Source organism: Xiphophorus couchianus, chromosome 21 (genome assembly GCF_001444195.1).
Source record: "Xiphophorus couchianus chromosome 21, X_couchianus-1.0, whole genome shotgun sequence".
Classification (NCBI taxonomy): Eukaryota; Metazoa; Chordata; class Actinopteri; order Cyprinodontiformes; family Poeciliidae; genus Xiphophorus; species Xiphophorus couchianus.
Genome location: NC_040248.1, coordinates 6,537,091 through 6,553,720, shown reverse-complemented (window position 1 = coordinate 6,553,720; position 16,630 = coordinate 6,537,091). Strand labels below are relative to the sequence as shown.

Sequence of the window (16,630 nt, the reverse complement as noted above, 5' to 3'; positions counted from 1 at the left end):
TCCCTCCGGTGACAGTGTTTCATTGATTAATAAATTCAGGCTGACATTTTAGGGGTTTCCAGAGTTCCAGTAAATATGATTAAGTTTGCCATGTCCAGACCTTCTTTGAATTAGTGCACAGAAATGATGTCACCTTAAAGTCAGATAAGAGTTAAATGTATGACGATTTTAAAGACAATGCTCTAGGAAAAAATAAATAAATTTTCTCACAACAGTGATGATTGGAAGTTGGTGGACAATTATTCAGACAACTCAACTATGATATAGAAACCATATTAAATCTGTGAATAAATCAGGGAGTTCACCATCCTCTGAACAATGAAAAGATTTAGAAAGCATGCAAAAACGTGTCTGAAAACAAATTCTGACTTGCTTAGATTGCTACATCCTTACACAGGTGATTCTGTAAGGGTCTTCTTAACATCCTTGCCAGTACAAACATATGATTCATCTCCATGTCTGTGGTTTACTTTTAATCTCTGTCTGTCTCAGATGCAACATAGAGCATGCATATACTTTGGATGCACTGGAATTAAAATTTGAACAAGATTATTTCAAAAATAAAAACCTCTTCCAATTCATTATCATACATAATACTTGAGATGGATGGATGATTATATAGATAAAACTAAAAACATTATGTGAAGGAATAAAGTCTGAAAAACTAAGTTATCCATTCTCTTCCAAAATGCTGTTAAATTCCATGCTTTAAAAAAAAAAGTTTATTCTTTTTTTATAAATTACTCATCAGTTATACCATCGAGAAAAGCAAGGGTTGCTATTTAAAAATGAAAATCAATTTATATTGACTGGAAGCATAAACAAATCTGTTATCAGTGTAAGGTGCTGTGTCCTTGCACCACTTTGTTGTCACTTTTCTCTCACTAGCTTGTGTGTGTACTTGTTTTGCTGGATATCTGTCAACAGATAAAAATATGAGCAGTTTGTCTAATTAATTTCCCTGCGGTTTTGCAATGTCTTCTTTGCCCAGAAACCAACCTTCCGTGTTAAATGTGCCATTTCTGTGAATTTCTCTCCCCCAGATACTCAATCGACAAAAAGACCGATGCCACCAACGCTTTCAAAATAGACCCAAACAATGGAACCATAGCTATCGCTAAGGCTTTGGATCGAGAAACTGCAGACTGGCACAACATGAGCGTTGAAGCCAAGGAAACCAGTAAGGATATCTTGTTGATTTGGATCTTGTTGATAGAGCCACGGCACATTTATTTTCATTCCCATTTGAAACTTCTAATCAGTGTGTTCCAGGAAATTCACAACTAACTAGATGGCTGTTTTTTTTTTTTACTTTTGGAGTGAATGTATATTAAAAAACCTGCAAACTGGTATACATGTAAAAACTTTATAAATTAAGGTAGAAATGAAAAGTTCTAATTAATTAGATTTTTTTTTTTAAATAAAGCAGTCACAGATTCATTTCAGTGTATATTTTTCAAGTACGATTTCTGCTGATTTAATTTTGGTGATTGTCTTTAGCTTGTGAAAAAACAAACTTCAGTTTATTTGTTTTGAACAGACCAATAATAGAACAAAATTTTATGCAAAATTATGTTATGACCTAAGCAATTAAATCAGTTAAAGGGGAAACTGCTGACTCTTCGTGTATTGAGTAAAGCTTGTTTTTCGCAGACTACTGAAATAAAAAAAAATGTGGAAAGTGGAGTGGAAGAAAAAACTATGGTCAAAAATGGAATAACCTCAATTTCAAAGTTAGTGTCTGCCTACCAGGAACTCTTACGATACTTTCTGCTGACAAGCCTTATGGAGATCCTGATTTAATTCAGCAAACTGGCCAAACCTAAACCCCAGAGATTTGGTTGAATACTGTCAGCTGGAAGATGAATGAAATCAGACCCAACAGGTGAGCTGAAGGCCACTTCTAAAGCAAGCTGGGCTTCTTCAGCAGAGACACAGCCTGATCATCTCCATGCTGTATTAACAGAAGCAAATTTCTGTGAAATGTTCCATTTGGACAAAATACGTTTAAATTTCAATTATATTCTACATCTGCCTTAGGGTATCTGCCTTATGGTATATATGAAGTCTTTAGCATTGAACTAAGTTTTAGTTACGGCTCTTTTGGATTCTTCACTGAGACTCTTGAAAGTTGCAGGGAGTAGAAGTTTTTTTTCTACCTGGCTTTGCTCTAATAATCACAAACTTGCACTTGTCAGCTAACATGCTGCAAGTAGCATTAATCATTTGTACACAGATTCAGTTTTTTCACCTGAAATGCTTGGTTGATGGTGACTGTAAGTAGTACAGGTACAGGTGGATGTACCTGTGGAGTCCATGCAGTGAAGTTAGATGATCAAACAATTACTCAACCAGGCTGGATGTTTTGATAATCAGCAGTAGTACCAGTCATAAGTAGCAAAGGTAGATGCAGTTTTGTGGTTTGTATGAAGCAAACAACAATATTTCTGAAGAGCTTTCCAGCCATAGTACACTCAATATTTATATCGCTTAATGCAGTGAACAAGTTTTGGTTTCAGTTGAAAGAAAGTCATATATTAAGTTTCTTGAAAGATGAATGATTTGAACCTGAAACTTTTCTTCTTTAAATGCACAATTTTACAATTAAAAGTTAGACAGAAAGAGAACACATTAATGTTATAATGTTACTGTTCGCAAACTATTTCACATGCAAACACTCTATGAATGAAACATGAGTTTATAAAAGATGCACCTGGAAAGTTATGACATGCCTCTCAACTTTCCATTTGTAGCATTTCAGTCCATTAAGAAATTAATTATAGTTCATATTTCAGGTAGAATGGAAATAACAGCTTGGTTTATCACTCTGAAAAATTGCACAACTGGTTGCTAAGCACAATCTGACTGGAATATTTCTCATCCTTAAAGAGAGTTATGCATTTAACATGAAGCACACAATGATGTTTCTGAAAAGTCTTTTGTCTTTAACCTCCCATGCAAAGTTAACATAGATCATTTGATTGTCTGAGGTCAGCTGGACAGATTATTCTTTGCAAAATAACACAAACTTAGTCAGATTACATGAAGAACAGAAATATTCTTTGATTGTCTAATATCACCTTGGATTGTCACTTGAATTTTAGCTCAAACTTTGACTGGGATATTCAAACACATGAATATTCTTTGATGTAAACCATCCATTCTTGCTCTGGCTGTATGTTTAGGATTGTTGCTGCTTTTACAGGTTCAAACCATCTTCTTTTCTACTTCCCCACCACCATTTTCATCTAAATGTTCTCAGGGTGATATTCAGTGTTTTTCACTGCACATGCTGTTTAATATTCAGGGCAAAACACTCGGTTTTGTGAAGTTTGTGGTTCATTCAATTGCATCCATTGATTATTATGTTCCGGTTCTGCTCAGCAGTCCTCATTGTGCAGCGCATTCGTGTTCTTAGAGAACCAAACATTTATCAGTCTGAAGTGTTATTTTGCCACAGCTTTCACAAAGCATCTGTGATACATGCACCCAGTGGACTTCAGTAGATGTCTGTCTTCACTACTGCAGTGCAAAACCATTTATCCTCCTCCGTGGTGGTGTTCATCACCGTGCTGGACGTAAACGACAACGTGCCAAGGCTTGCGAGGGATTACCAGCCATATATCTGCGAGGGCACGCAAGCAGGAGAAGTATGTACATTATGATGCGCTCATGTTCAGGATTTACTATGCGGCAATGTTATAATCAAAAAGTGTTTTAATATGGTGTAATGCTTTGTCACACAAGAACATAGTCATTTGATCCTGTTTTCTTTTCTGTGATGATGACATGAAAACATTTGATATTTGGACACCAGGTACATTAAAGTATCAGCAGCTGAATTACATTTCTTTATTATTTCTCAAAAAGAAGAGGAGTAGGTAGTCGAAAACCCACTGCATTGTACTATATGATGTTTGTGTTTTAGTAATTGCGGTGCTTATTTTTCTCCTCTCCCTTTGTGTCTCTTGAGCTCATTCATCTTCTCAGTGCTGTCGACCCGGACAAGGCTGTGGAGGAGCACCACTTCTACTACTCCATGGTTCCTCAGGAGCGCATCAATCCAAACTTCACCATCAGAGATAATCAAGGTTACATTTACTTGAAAAGGCAGCTAATAATACTTTTAGAATTGTATAATGGGTTCATAGATTTTGTAGTAGTGCTAACCCAGATAATTCACTGTCCTCAAGTTAACTAATCTATTGTGCAATATTTAGTGTTTTATTGCTATTTAAGAAAGCTGCTTCATCAAGATTGTGTTTTATCAATCTGCTAGCCCACGGTTTCTTGATATTATTCCACCAAGGTCTCTTCAGTTGCATGAAGACTGGATTAAACATCCAGCCAGATTCTGTTTATAGAAGTCATAATTTGTCTGAATAGACAATCACTGACTGGTCGCCTGGTAAAACATTCAACATTGTTCAAAAATTGGATTTGGAGTATTGACTTTAATCAAAAATTATAGGATGTTGGTCCTGACACAAATCCTTGAAAATACTCAATAAGCACAACATTTCAAATGCAGGTGGAAGTTGGGTTGTTTGCTATTAAACACTTATGGTTTTAAAAGGGGAAAAATAATCACAAAGCAAATCCTGAAGGTCTTGTTGAAGTCCAAAGCTCTACAGTGTATCTGGAAGGTATTCACTGTGCTTCACTTTCTCCACATTTTATTGTGTTACAGCCTTATTCCAAGTAGTATTAACTTAATCAATTTCCTGAAAATTCATCATAATTACCCCATTATGATGATGTGGAAAAAACACATTTTTGCTAAATTATTAAAAATAGAAAACCAAGAAATCACATTTATGTCAGTTCTTTCAGCCTTTGTTTAATAATTAATGATCCACCTTTGACATCAATTACAGCCTCGAGTCTTTTTGAATATGATGCCACAAACTCAGCTTACCGATCTTGTGGCTCATTCGTATTTGCTTTACTTTTCCAGTTACACCAGGTTGCAAGGCTTCATAAGGATGCTGTTGATTTATTAAGATTTAGGGAGTTAATACATTTTAGCTTCTATTTTTAAAAAAACGCTCTGTTAACATCCATGCCAGCTTGCTGCTCATTAGCACATGCTGGTAAAACACAGTTTGGCGGAATGACACTTGGAGGTTTCATTTATTTCACGTTACAATCTTGCTGGTTCATTTTATTCACACACAGAGTCGAAGTCTGAATTTTGTTACATCTGCAGGGATAAACAGCAACAACAATATTGGCCTACTTCCAATAAGGCATCCCTGTTAAGTTTTCAGCCACCTATAAAAAATACATTTCCTTAGACTGGATGTAAGGTAATCCATCTTTATAGACAATATACTAAGCTGTGTGGAAACAGAGCATAAAAGCTGCAGGTACATTTTTCTTCTTTGGACAGAGCCAAATTAGTTTTTTTTTTCTTTTTTTTTATCTCTGGTTGCAATCTGAGCTTCCTAACATTAAGCTGTTTGCAGACATGCAACAAATGTACATTTAAAGAGTCTGATTTGAATAAAAAGCATTGTGTTTTGCTAAATAGTTTAAAATGTAACTGATTATAGTTTTAGCTTCAGTCTAGGCAACAAACTTCGGTGGCAGTTTGAATAAGTCCTCCATGAAGTTGAGCAAATGAGCTCTTGGGTGACTTGGTCTTTTTGCAGGGACATTTGGCATAAATTAAATCTGTAATTATTCTTCTAGGAAGAAGAAATGTCATTATGAACATTCCTGACATTTCTTGCAAAAGACTTAAGGCTACAGTGCACACCTCTGCACACCAGTAAAAAATGTGATCAGTCTGTATGCATTTCCTTACAGTGGCTGTAAAACTTTTGTGAGCATAAATTCATTCAATGAATACACCAAAGGACCACTAACAGTGCACAAAACACCTGGGATATGAGCTTTCATATACATTTAACTGTCTTAACTTAGGCTCTTCAACACATCCGTGTCTGCCTTTTACATTTAGACACGAGAAAACCTGTGTCCATACCATGAACATCTTAATTTTTATTGATATACATTTGATTTGTATCCTCAAAGCTCATGGTTTTAAGAAGTAGTGTTGTCTGAATATGCATCGTGTCATAATGTCCAGCTGGATGTACTGAAAAGACGGTAAATAACTGTCAATTTATTGCACATGTTGAAACTGTGGGCTACAATCACACCAATAGAAGAACAAAACTGCTTGAACTCAGGCTACAAACTCACACACGGAGTACACTTACCAACCTCTCTGACAACCCCTCTTCTCTCTCATTTCCCTCCTCCTCTTTCCTCTGATTACACACTAGTCTTAAACCTCACACACAACCACACATTTCCAACAGCAGTCAGCAAACAGAACATTTGAAACAAGAGAACAGCTTTGTTAAGATTAATTTTACTGCAGGGTTGCTACTCTTTGTCAAAGAGCCTCCTATCTAAATGATTGGATTCCATTAATTGAGTCACAACTTAGTGGTCATAATTTATTGATTGAATAATTTGAACTTTAAATGAGAGCTTTTCTTATTATTCAATAGAATAATTACATAATTTGAAATGTTTAGGCAGCAGATACAGTAGTTCTTCTCTCATTGGTAGTTTGTTGAGTTTCTCAGTCTGGTGGAGAAAGATTTCAGTCAGTGAGTCATCAGTAGAAGAAGATTCAGCTGAAAGTGGGAGACAAAAGTAAGAAGTTGCTTGTAAATTGTCTCAACTGAAAAATATATTAAACTGCAGTTATTAAACCTCCTTAAAGGTCAGAAATTTGATTTCAAAAGATGTCCTCATCTACCAATATGCCAAAGTTATGAAAACAAGGCATACTTTTGTAAATACATTTTGACTTTTCCTGACAAAAAATATCTTGAAGAAAACTAATAGTTTATCCTTAAAAGAGTAATGTGACATAAACTGCATGCTGTTAAAAATCCACTTCTGATTCTGATCCACTCTCTGACTAATCTTTCTATAGATTCAATTAAGCTCTGTAATTAACAGAAAGACAACTAAGCACATATTTTACTCGATCAACTTTGAACCAAGGAGACTAACATAAAGATTTTTGTTTGGATTGTAGATTTTGCAACATTCACTTGGTTTTTGTGTGAAGCAATTACAAAAACATTTTTTCCCCCTCCGCCTTGTGGATACACTCATTTTAAGAAGTATGGATTCTGAAAAATAATCCTTTTCTTTTCCCTTCCCCCCTCAATTTAACATTAACTGTCGAAAATCAAAAAAGCCTGGTTGCCCCTTTCTTGAATCTTCTGAAAGACACAAAACTTTTGGGAAGAATTTTACTTTTATCAGTTACAGTATATTACTATTCTGAGTTTAATTTCTTAATTATAAACCTTCTCCTGGTAGTTGTAGAAGTTTACAGAGAAAACCTTTCCTTGTTTGGTTTTCTTTTTACTTAATTAAATCATCAGAAGATACTATGATTATTAATAGTAATAATAAAGTACTTTTGATTATGATAATTACCAGGCCAGATTATTCATTAGGAATTGAAAAAAAAGTTCTTCAGACAGACTTTTATGATTGAATTTTGATTGCTTAAAAGACAGATTTGTTTGTTAGCTTAGCTTAATATAACTCAATGACTGCTGCACTCTTAATATTGTTCACATGCATAAATCTTTGAGTGTCTTTAGATGAGTAGTTTTCTAGTTTTGTGCGTTCGAGAAAGTAAATAAACATTTTTGCTTTGTTAGTCAGAGAACTGTAACTGTTTCTAAAGGTTTACAATACATAGAGACAGTAGGAATAGAAACACGTCAATGGAACAGAAAGTACTTTTAAATGTATTCAATAAGCTATAATGAAACATACAATGGTGCGGTGAATTGATGATTAGCCATGCGAGCACCTGACAGCCGTCCAGACAGAAACTGGCTGATAAATAATGAATCAAGAAAAGGAACATTAAAGAAAGCGCATTACTATATGCCACACAGCTTATTTTATGTCAGTTATTGTTCAGTGGTCAAATTAAATGAAAGAAATGCAATGAAAACTGATTTTTCTCTAAGAAAAATCTGACTTCAAATTTTAAGTCATATTAGGTTTTCCCACCCACTTGTAATCCTCTTTTTTAGGTACCCGCACATGGAGGAGCAGTTACTAAAAATCGTCTTTCACTCTTGACATCGTTCCAGATAACACGGCAGGCATTGTGGCGCGCAGGAGCACTTTCACACGTAAAGATCAGACTCAGTACCTGCTTCCTGTGGTGCTGACCGACAGCGGCACCCCGGCCCTCTCCAGCACCACCACGTTGACCATCGGCGTCTGCAGCTGCCTCCCTGCTGGCCATTGTCCCACTGCGGGGGTCGAGGCTCTCGCTCTCTCCGGGTTCAGCATGCAAACCTTAATAGGGATTTTAGTCTGCCTGGTCACTCTCACTGGTAAGTGTGAATGGACGTGATGATGACTTCCTGGCAATCTTTTTAACAAGTGAAAGTCAATGTTCACTGTTCTTGAAGTCATGTAGCCATAAAGTTACCACTGTGTCGGGCAGGAGATCTGTCACATAAATATCCAGGAGGTCCAATTTTGCACTGTTTGTCATTTGTGCAACAGGTTTTCATTTACTTTTTCACTGATTACTGAATAGACAAGATTACTTCCTTCAAATGGATTTTACTCAGCCTGTCTTGTTTTATGTGCTTTTACAAATTTTTCAAATTCACAACATGTCATTGGTCATACCTAATCTTGTTGCTGTTTGTTTTGCATTTCCAGCTTTTTAAATCTGTTTATTAATGAGGTAAATATCAGCTTATCAAAAATGTTGAAATAGTAACAATTAATTGAAATGTGTGAGCACACATTCATGTCTTAAAATGTATAACGGCTTCTTCATAGGCTCCCCTTGTGCTCAACAGCATTCTCAAAATGTGTGCATTTCAGAAAACTACAACCACTGTGGAAATCTGTAGAAAAATGTTAGTTTAATGTTGAAATAGGAATTTAAATTGAAAAAAACCCACTTTGAGACTTTTACCGAGGTTAATTTTAATTAGCGGCTAGCTGAATTATTAAGGTCAGCAGTGTTTCTTGAATCTTAATACCCATTCAAATAAACCATTGCATATTAATATGATGGTATTGAAAAACCTACAAATAGTTTGAGACTCAATTATATGCCGTAATGACAGATTGTGTCTCCAAGTGACCTTGACACAGTGTTATTGTTTAAGTGGTTCTGTCTCGTAGTTGTACAATTTAGATCTCAAATGACTAAAAAGGCACAAAATGGCAAAGGGTGAAACTACCTGCACCTGTTCTTAAGGAATGAAAACCATTAATTGGCTTATATTCTATGGGAAGAATATAAGTCAATTAATGACGTACAATTTCATAGTATTTCTACTGAAATATGTAGATGTGGAGATGATAATGGATCAGATGAAGAAACAATCTGTTGTGATCAGTTGCCATGTTGAAAGCTGTTTAAACATTTGGGAGCAGACTGGGCATGAATCAAACAAAAAAATCTCTCAATTATTTGAGACACCATGATTAACTCCATTCCATCTGCAAACATAGTTGTGATCTTACGTCTTTATGTCTACCACTCCCTCATAAAATGTCAGTTTTTTTGTGCCATGAAAAGGTGAACAATGATAAATCATATGAAAAAATTAAAAATGAAAAAAGAAGTAACTACCCTGTTATGTAAGTGTGCACATCCTTAAGACACACATTGTACCAGCGTTTGATCAACAAACATTTTGTGATCAAAACTGAAATTACCTTGAGAAAATCTACAGTTTCATCTGAAGACACACTATACTAGAAGATAACGGCACCAACACTTTAGTGGAGGTATGTTGCTCTTTTAGTGTTGCATGATGAGCCAAAAATACTCATTTGGAATAGTGGCCCAAAATTTGAAGTCTGGTTTCATCAGACAGCAGCACATCCTCCAACGAGGTTTTGGGTGATTGTAGGCTCAGAGGATTTCTTTGGAATAAATGCGTTGCTGCTTCAGTATTTACTCCAGACATATGGAGGATTGTACCAGTACATGTTGGAAAATCCTTCAGCTCTTTTGATCTTTCTATCTGCCTGATTGTATAACATTTTTTCATAGAGCATATTTAAAATAGTTTAAGGAAAATGCAGCGTGGGGAACTGAAATACATAGGAACAATGCTACTTGACACACTATTGGCTGGCATTTGCAGAGCAGCCAATTCAGGGCTACTCTGCCACCGATTGGCTGGACCTCCCAGAGTGGAGATAAGGAAGACGGTAGCTATGTAGTACTCCTCTCCACCGTGCATATTAATGCATTTTAAGGTATATTTGACATTTCAGCTAATAAAATAAATATTTCTCAATAAGGGGTCTCAAGAATTTGTGCATTTTAGTCTTTCATTGGCACCTGTGGACCCAATCCATGCAAACACTGGATGTTTTTTAAAATTGGATTGTGATTATTTTTATTAAAGGTTTTTGCTGTGCCAGTGGCCTTTATTGAATAGGAGCTAGACAGGAAGAGGGGCAGAGAGAGAAGAAGAGGACATGCAGCAACAAGTACATTTGGTTCCACTAATCAAACCGGGGACAGCAGCACTGTGAACTGTAGCCTCTGAATATGGTGTGTGTGCATGTCCTACCACTGAGCCATATGTCATCCTGATTTATTTAATAATTTTAATTAAACCGATTTTATAATTGGTTAAGAATTAACAACAATAGCAGAGAATAGGAAATGATGATGAACCCATGACGTCATTTTGCATCCTGTAAGTACGTAGTAGACCTTGCAAGAAAATGAAAAGGTTTTCCCCACCCAAATTTCAGATAATAATGAACTGACATAGTGATACAAGCATTGGACTGCCTGGTGATATGCAGGCAAACAGATAATGTCTGTTTGCTCAACAGAGACGTTTCTGCAAAGTTTGGACGAACAACGTATTCTGCTTATGTTGCGTCACTATGTAGTCAGGATAGAGAGCTATGAGGCAGAGCTCCATCAGGTTTGTCAGATGCTGCAAAGGAAATATCAGTAACAACTCTCTGGGATTTTTATGTTATCTGGCATTGCATAGACGCATGTTTTAAACTTGTATAAGTTCATATCTGTGTCTTTTACCCTTCTTGTTACATCAGTGAGCTGCAAGAGCAGCTTCTCTGGTTTTTCTTACTGGAAAAAAAAATTACCTGAGGAACAGCAACAACAACAATTTATACAGCGACCTGGCAAAAAGACCTCCCATATCCTGGATTCAGAGAACATAATGAAAGTCTTCCCCCTCTACCACAGAAAGTGAATTTTCATATTATGTAGACATCTAAAACTGAGCAAAATGTTTCCGATCTGTTGCATGTTACTAAGTTTTGGTGATGAAGACCAAGTTTGGTTCCAGCAAATTTTGAGAAATATTTGATATTTATAGGCTCTCCAATACTCCCTCTACTTCTAATATTCATGATACCTGTGTTCACTACCATAATACAGATGTATGATGTGGATAATTTCTCATAGTCTTCTACTGACGGACATCTTGGCAAATTGAAATCCTTTGGATCCTTTGTCACCTCTTTGCAAGCTGCGAGCTTTACCTAAAGGATGCAAAAAAATCAAATGTCATAAAAATCCTATTCTTGGACAGCTGAGCCTCAAATCAGGTTAATAACACTCACTATAATTAATGCTGGTTGTAAACTAAAGAAAACTAATTTCTCTAATTAAATGAGAAGATGCTTCACCAAAATTTACTGTGTGCACACTTTATACATCTTAGTAGATCATTTTTAAAATTCTGTTCTCACCTAGGATTGAAACAAGTCAAAATAATTTTGATGTATTTAACCAGTTGATTGCATTTAATTATAGAAAAAAATGCAATCAAAAGGTGACGGTTCAAATGTAGACAACCCACATTTGAACTGGGTTGTCTGAAATCCACTTCACTTTCAAAATTAGTTTTGTTTGATGTCGGCTGGTAACAGTTCCAAACATTAATATGATTGGGTGGCAGCAGATTAAAAACCCCCACATAATCCATTATGGGAAGAGCTCCCTCTATTCCAGGAGTTCATGTTCGGATCTGTCGCTATTACCAGAACATCTGCTTTGCTCTAAGGCTCAGACATTTTCTACTAAGCAGAAGCACCTTTTGCAAAGAGATGACAGCTAGTTCTTTGTCAGAGGGTGTATAATAGCTACTGGGCCAGCAGTAAGGTAATGTGTTACATGGTGACATAGATAAGTGATAGAAGAGTCTGAACTACACATTTTCGAGGCATCTCATTGGTAAACAAACCATAAAAGACTTTAGAAGAATATAAAACTGCTAGCAAAAAAAATTTAAGTCATGTTTTTCTGAAATGTTGTTTTCATAAAGTCCCTCTTTTCCAGCAGATGTGAACTAAAGCACTTCCACCTGACAACCGTTTGGCAAGTATATGAAACAGCAGGGTTTTCATTAACAAGTTTCTGCTTTCATTGTTGAGGCCACCTTTTTTTTTTTTAACTCACCAGCGTGCCTTTAACACACAATTACAATGCTGGAGTGTGCTGTGCAATGATGCCAGGTAATGAGTGTATTGGTTGCAATACATCAGTACCAATGCCATCCTGGGACACTGATGGGTGTGCATAGTGAAGAGCTTTATTATGACCTTAGCTGCTTTGTGTCCTCCCTTTGCCCATCACATGAAAGATTAATGACAAAACCCGCTATGCTAACACTTCTCAGAGAACAAGAGCCTGTTAAAACAGTAGGAAAAGAAGATAAACGCTCTTTTAGTATTCTGTGTCACATGGAGCGAATAAAGGAATTTATTCTTTATTTTTGAAGTGAAGTAAAAAAGTAAAATATTACCAATGTTTTTTTTTCATATTTGCAGGAAAACATGTTGCAGAAAAACAAATCTGGCTGCTATTATTTTCATGCATGCTCCATCAGGCACCGTATGTTGTGTCTTTTTTTTGTTTTGTTTTGTTTTTTTCTTCTCGCTAAGCTCATGCCCTGGTGTTTAACTATAATGATCTCGCACTGTGTTGTGTCTGCAGCGCTGTCGGTTCTAATGCTGATTGTGAGGAGGCACAGGCGAAAGCAACAGGAGGGGACGGATATGGAAGTGAAGGAGTTGGAGCTGCCCGAGACCTTTTCCCAGAAGGTGCTTTACTACGGAGAGAGGAGAGACGGCCTGGACTTCTGCCAGCCTCCCGTCCCACTGCGCCCCCATCCGAGGAGGAGAGACAGGAAACTGCGAAGGGAGGAAGTCAGGGCCAGCATACGGATGTCGCTCCGAGAGTCACACCTCATTGGGCCGGAGGACGAGGTATTCAGGCAGTTTATCCTGGACAGACTGGCAGAAGCCGATCAGGATCCTTATGTCCCACCATTTGATTGCCTTCGGACTTACGCTTACGAAGGGTCAGGGTCGTCCTCAGGGTCTTTGAGCTCATTGGACTCCTGTTTGGAATTTGAACCTGAGAAACCTGTGTGTAACACCAATCCTTATGCAGTAAGACTCACCCCCTGGTACGGAGGAGCAGAGGAGGACACATTCTTCTAAAGATTTATCCCCCCACCCCTTTTATATATTGATAACAATTGTTAAAGGGTAGAAAGACCAGGACAGTTTGTGTCCAGTAGGCTTTAATCAAACAGACATTGATGATTTCTCATAGGCATATTCACACTCATTGAATATTTTTCATATTTTATCCGGATTTAATGTGGTAGGTCAGCTCAAAGTAATTCAACATTTGATTTTGAAGATGATGGAAAATGATCCATGACTTTCAAATGTTTTATCAGTGTATATTTTTTGAGTAAAGGTGAATACAAACGTTTGCCCCACATTTGAGGTTTTTATTAAAAAGAAATTGCAAGCCATGTTTCTGCTGCCTTGGGTTGGTTTGTTGCATAGTATCTGAATGAAACCAAAATAAAATACATTGTGCTTGTAAAATGTGAAAAAAGAAAATTATGTAGGGTAAATGTTTGTACCAATATTTCTTGAAGTTTTGTTCTTTTTTGTTAGATTTCAGGCTGACTTCTTCTCCCTGCTGTAAGGGCTGTTAAGGCTGCAGGCTTCAACATTTTTTTCTTCATCTTGACAGTTTGCACAATGACAAAGTGTACTTTTTAAAATGTCAAACTATTGCTGTGAAGATACTATCAAGCCTTATATAAAAACAGCTACTGCTGGCAAGCTTCACATATCCAATCCATTTTGGCAGCTGTATTTTTGTTGCTTTCTAAAACCACATATACTGCTCAACTCTCCTCTCTGTTCTTTACTTCTTTTAAATGTTATATTTATTACCTAATACATAATTTCAGCCTGTTTGACTGGGATTGTGTATCATTTAGTTGAAAATATTATTCCAATGAGATCATGTAAACGGCATTGGAGGAAATAAAAAGCATGCTCTTATATTCGTAATTTTCTTATCACTTCTTATAGATTTTCCCACACTTCTTATACAGTATATACTTGCTGTAACATTAAATGGCCTTTCAGGACCTGAATAAAGCTGGATCTGAATCTACCAAAAAGTTCTCAAATTATAATTGTATTATAATAATCAATGGCTTAGTCCACAATGTGCTTCTCTTTTACCCTTTTACCAATTCATATCCCAAGTTGTCCCCCTTTTCTCCATCTTCCCCTCTCCACTCTCATTTCAAACTACTTTCTTCTTCTATTGTTCATCAGTTCATTTCTCTTTTTAGGAGATACTTAAATTTCACATTCACAGCAGATCACAAAATTGTGCAAACTTTATCCAAATACAATACAATATTTACCCCAGAAGCTAAAAAAACCCCAACTGGTTTAATTGAAAATTTAGAAAATGAGTTAGTATAAGCTTGATATATTAGTCTGCACAGACATAAACTAATACTTTGTCACAGAATCTTTTCTGTTCATTTTCAAGATTTGATCGTTTAGAGACACCATTTAACACCTGCCAACTGTAGTGAATCCAATGTACTAGAAATAAATTTCAACAGACCTTGTAGGAATTTCTTGACATTTTATCCTTTTTATCTTTTAGCAAAAGCCATAGAGCTGTACAGATGTCCATTATACATCTAAATTTAGATTGCAACCTACCAAGGTTTTACTAAATTTAGCTTTATTTTAGTCTTAGCTTCTAAAGTATTGGTAAGACTAAAATGAAGCTATGTAAAGATCGTTCGTACAGTTTGTTAGCAACGTCTTAAACTTTTTCACTTTTTCTTTCTCAGTTTTAGCTGAGATGTTTGCCTATGTAGGTCATGTGCCCTGTAACCTTACAGCTGTAGATCACAATTGTGTCCTAGCAACAGAAGCATTCCTGAAGGAAGTGGTTACCCATCTAGCTCTGCTGCTTTCCACCAACTCTTGGGGCCAATTTTAAGATTCCTTATCTTGTTATCTATAAGCTATACGTTTGTAGCTTTTTTCCCTGACTACTTTGTTGCACTAAGCAGGAAGTGCATATTAGCTTTACTGTACACAATCTGCTGAACAATACACTCTCTGCTCGAACTGAAAAATAGGCTGTTGAGAAGCCTATTTCTCAAAACTATTTCTGTTTTTTATAAGATGAATAAAACATAATGTCACTAACACTTCTTTTCTGTTGCACTTTCATTATTGCTAAAAGGTATTACTGGCTTATAACAACTCATTTTTCATTTCTTACAGCTAAATTAATAAGAATATCACAGAAATGGCAATTTATTTATGAGTGACTAGATTGACTACATTCAAAGTGTGGTACATTTCAAACATTTATTTATTTTCATTTATATTTTATGACTTACAACTAATAAAAAAAATCCCTAAATTCAGTTTCTCATAAATATCAATTGCAAATTGTAATATCAGACAAGGTCTATTAACATGTTTTTTTGATAAGATGGTAAGTTTACTGTAAAGTATGTTCATGTAATGTACATTATATGTAATTGGTACTTGGTGGGGTCACCTTTTGCAGGAACTGCTGCATCAGTGGAGGCAATCCTGTGGTTTTGCTGAAGTGTTAAGGAAGCCTGGTGTGTGTGTTGGCTCTTGAAGTATTGACTCTAGCCGCACTCCACACCTTGTGAATATTTCCTTAATCTCTTAAATGGGCTTCACATCACATTATATCTGTTGTTTGTTCATCCTTTTCAACCTTTTTCCCTTCTGCTCAATTAGCCATATGTTGGGATACCCAGTTAAAAGTCATTTTCTTTAACAATGAGCTTTTATGGTTTTATCTGACGATTATTGGGAAACATTGGCTGCAGGTAAATGCAACACTTTTACTTTTGTGTTATTTTTACTTGGTTGTTCTCATATACTTTTGTTGGCTTTCTGGTTTTCATAAGTTTTGTATGTCTCAAATGTGTTGCTTTTTTTCAGTATACAGCAAATGTCAAATCTTCAACATGCATTATGCTGTGTGATGGACCAGTCTGAGAGCCCATCAAACCACTCATTTTGAACAGCCAGCAATCAAAAGGGCAGAGAGGCGACTTACTTTATAACTTCTTGTAAATTAAGGTTGAGAGAGAAGTGAAAGTGTGCCACAAGTTGATTTGAGATGTATAAAGGAAATGCAACTGCTGGGAACCAACTACAGTAAGAAATCTATACAGAATAACACCAGATCTTTTTTTCCCCTCTTTCT

The 16,630-nt window shown here is 36.2% G+C and overlaps 1 protein-coding gene across 5 annotated transcripts in view; it reads left to right on the top strand.

The window, feature by feature from the left end:
• Positions 1–15,584, top strand: part of cdh19 (cadherin 19, type 2) — a 33,068-nt gene extending 17,484 nt beyond the window's left edge. For 3 of the 5 annotated variants that reach the window (XM_028005553.1, XM_028005554.1, XM_028005552.1), the window contains 5 exons: positions 1,044–1,180; positions 3,529–3,650; positions 3,974–4,091; positions 8,148–8,396; positions 13,025–15,584. In XM_028005553.1, coding sequence (XP_027861354.1) covers positions 1,044–1,180; positions 3,529–3,650; positions 3,974–4,091; positions 8,148–8,396; positions 13,025–13,533 — 1,135 coding nt within the window. In that variant the 3' untranslated portion in view covers positions 13,534–15,584. Of the gene's footprint in view, positions 1–1,043; positions 1,181–3,528; positions 3,651–3,973; positions 4,092–8,147; positions 8,397–12,367; positions 12,407–13,024 lie in introns of all 5 variants that reach the window. The other 2 variants (XM_028005556.1, XM_028005555.1) reach the window with 2 other exon arrangements.
• Positions 15,585–16,630: the final 1,046 nt, after the last annotated feature.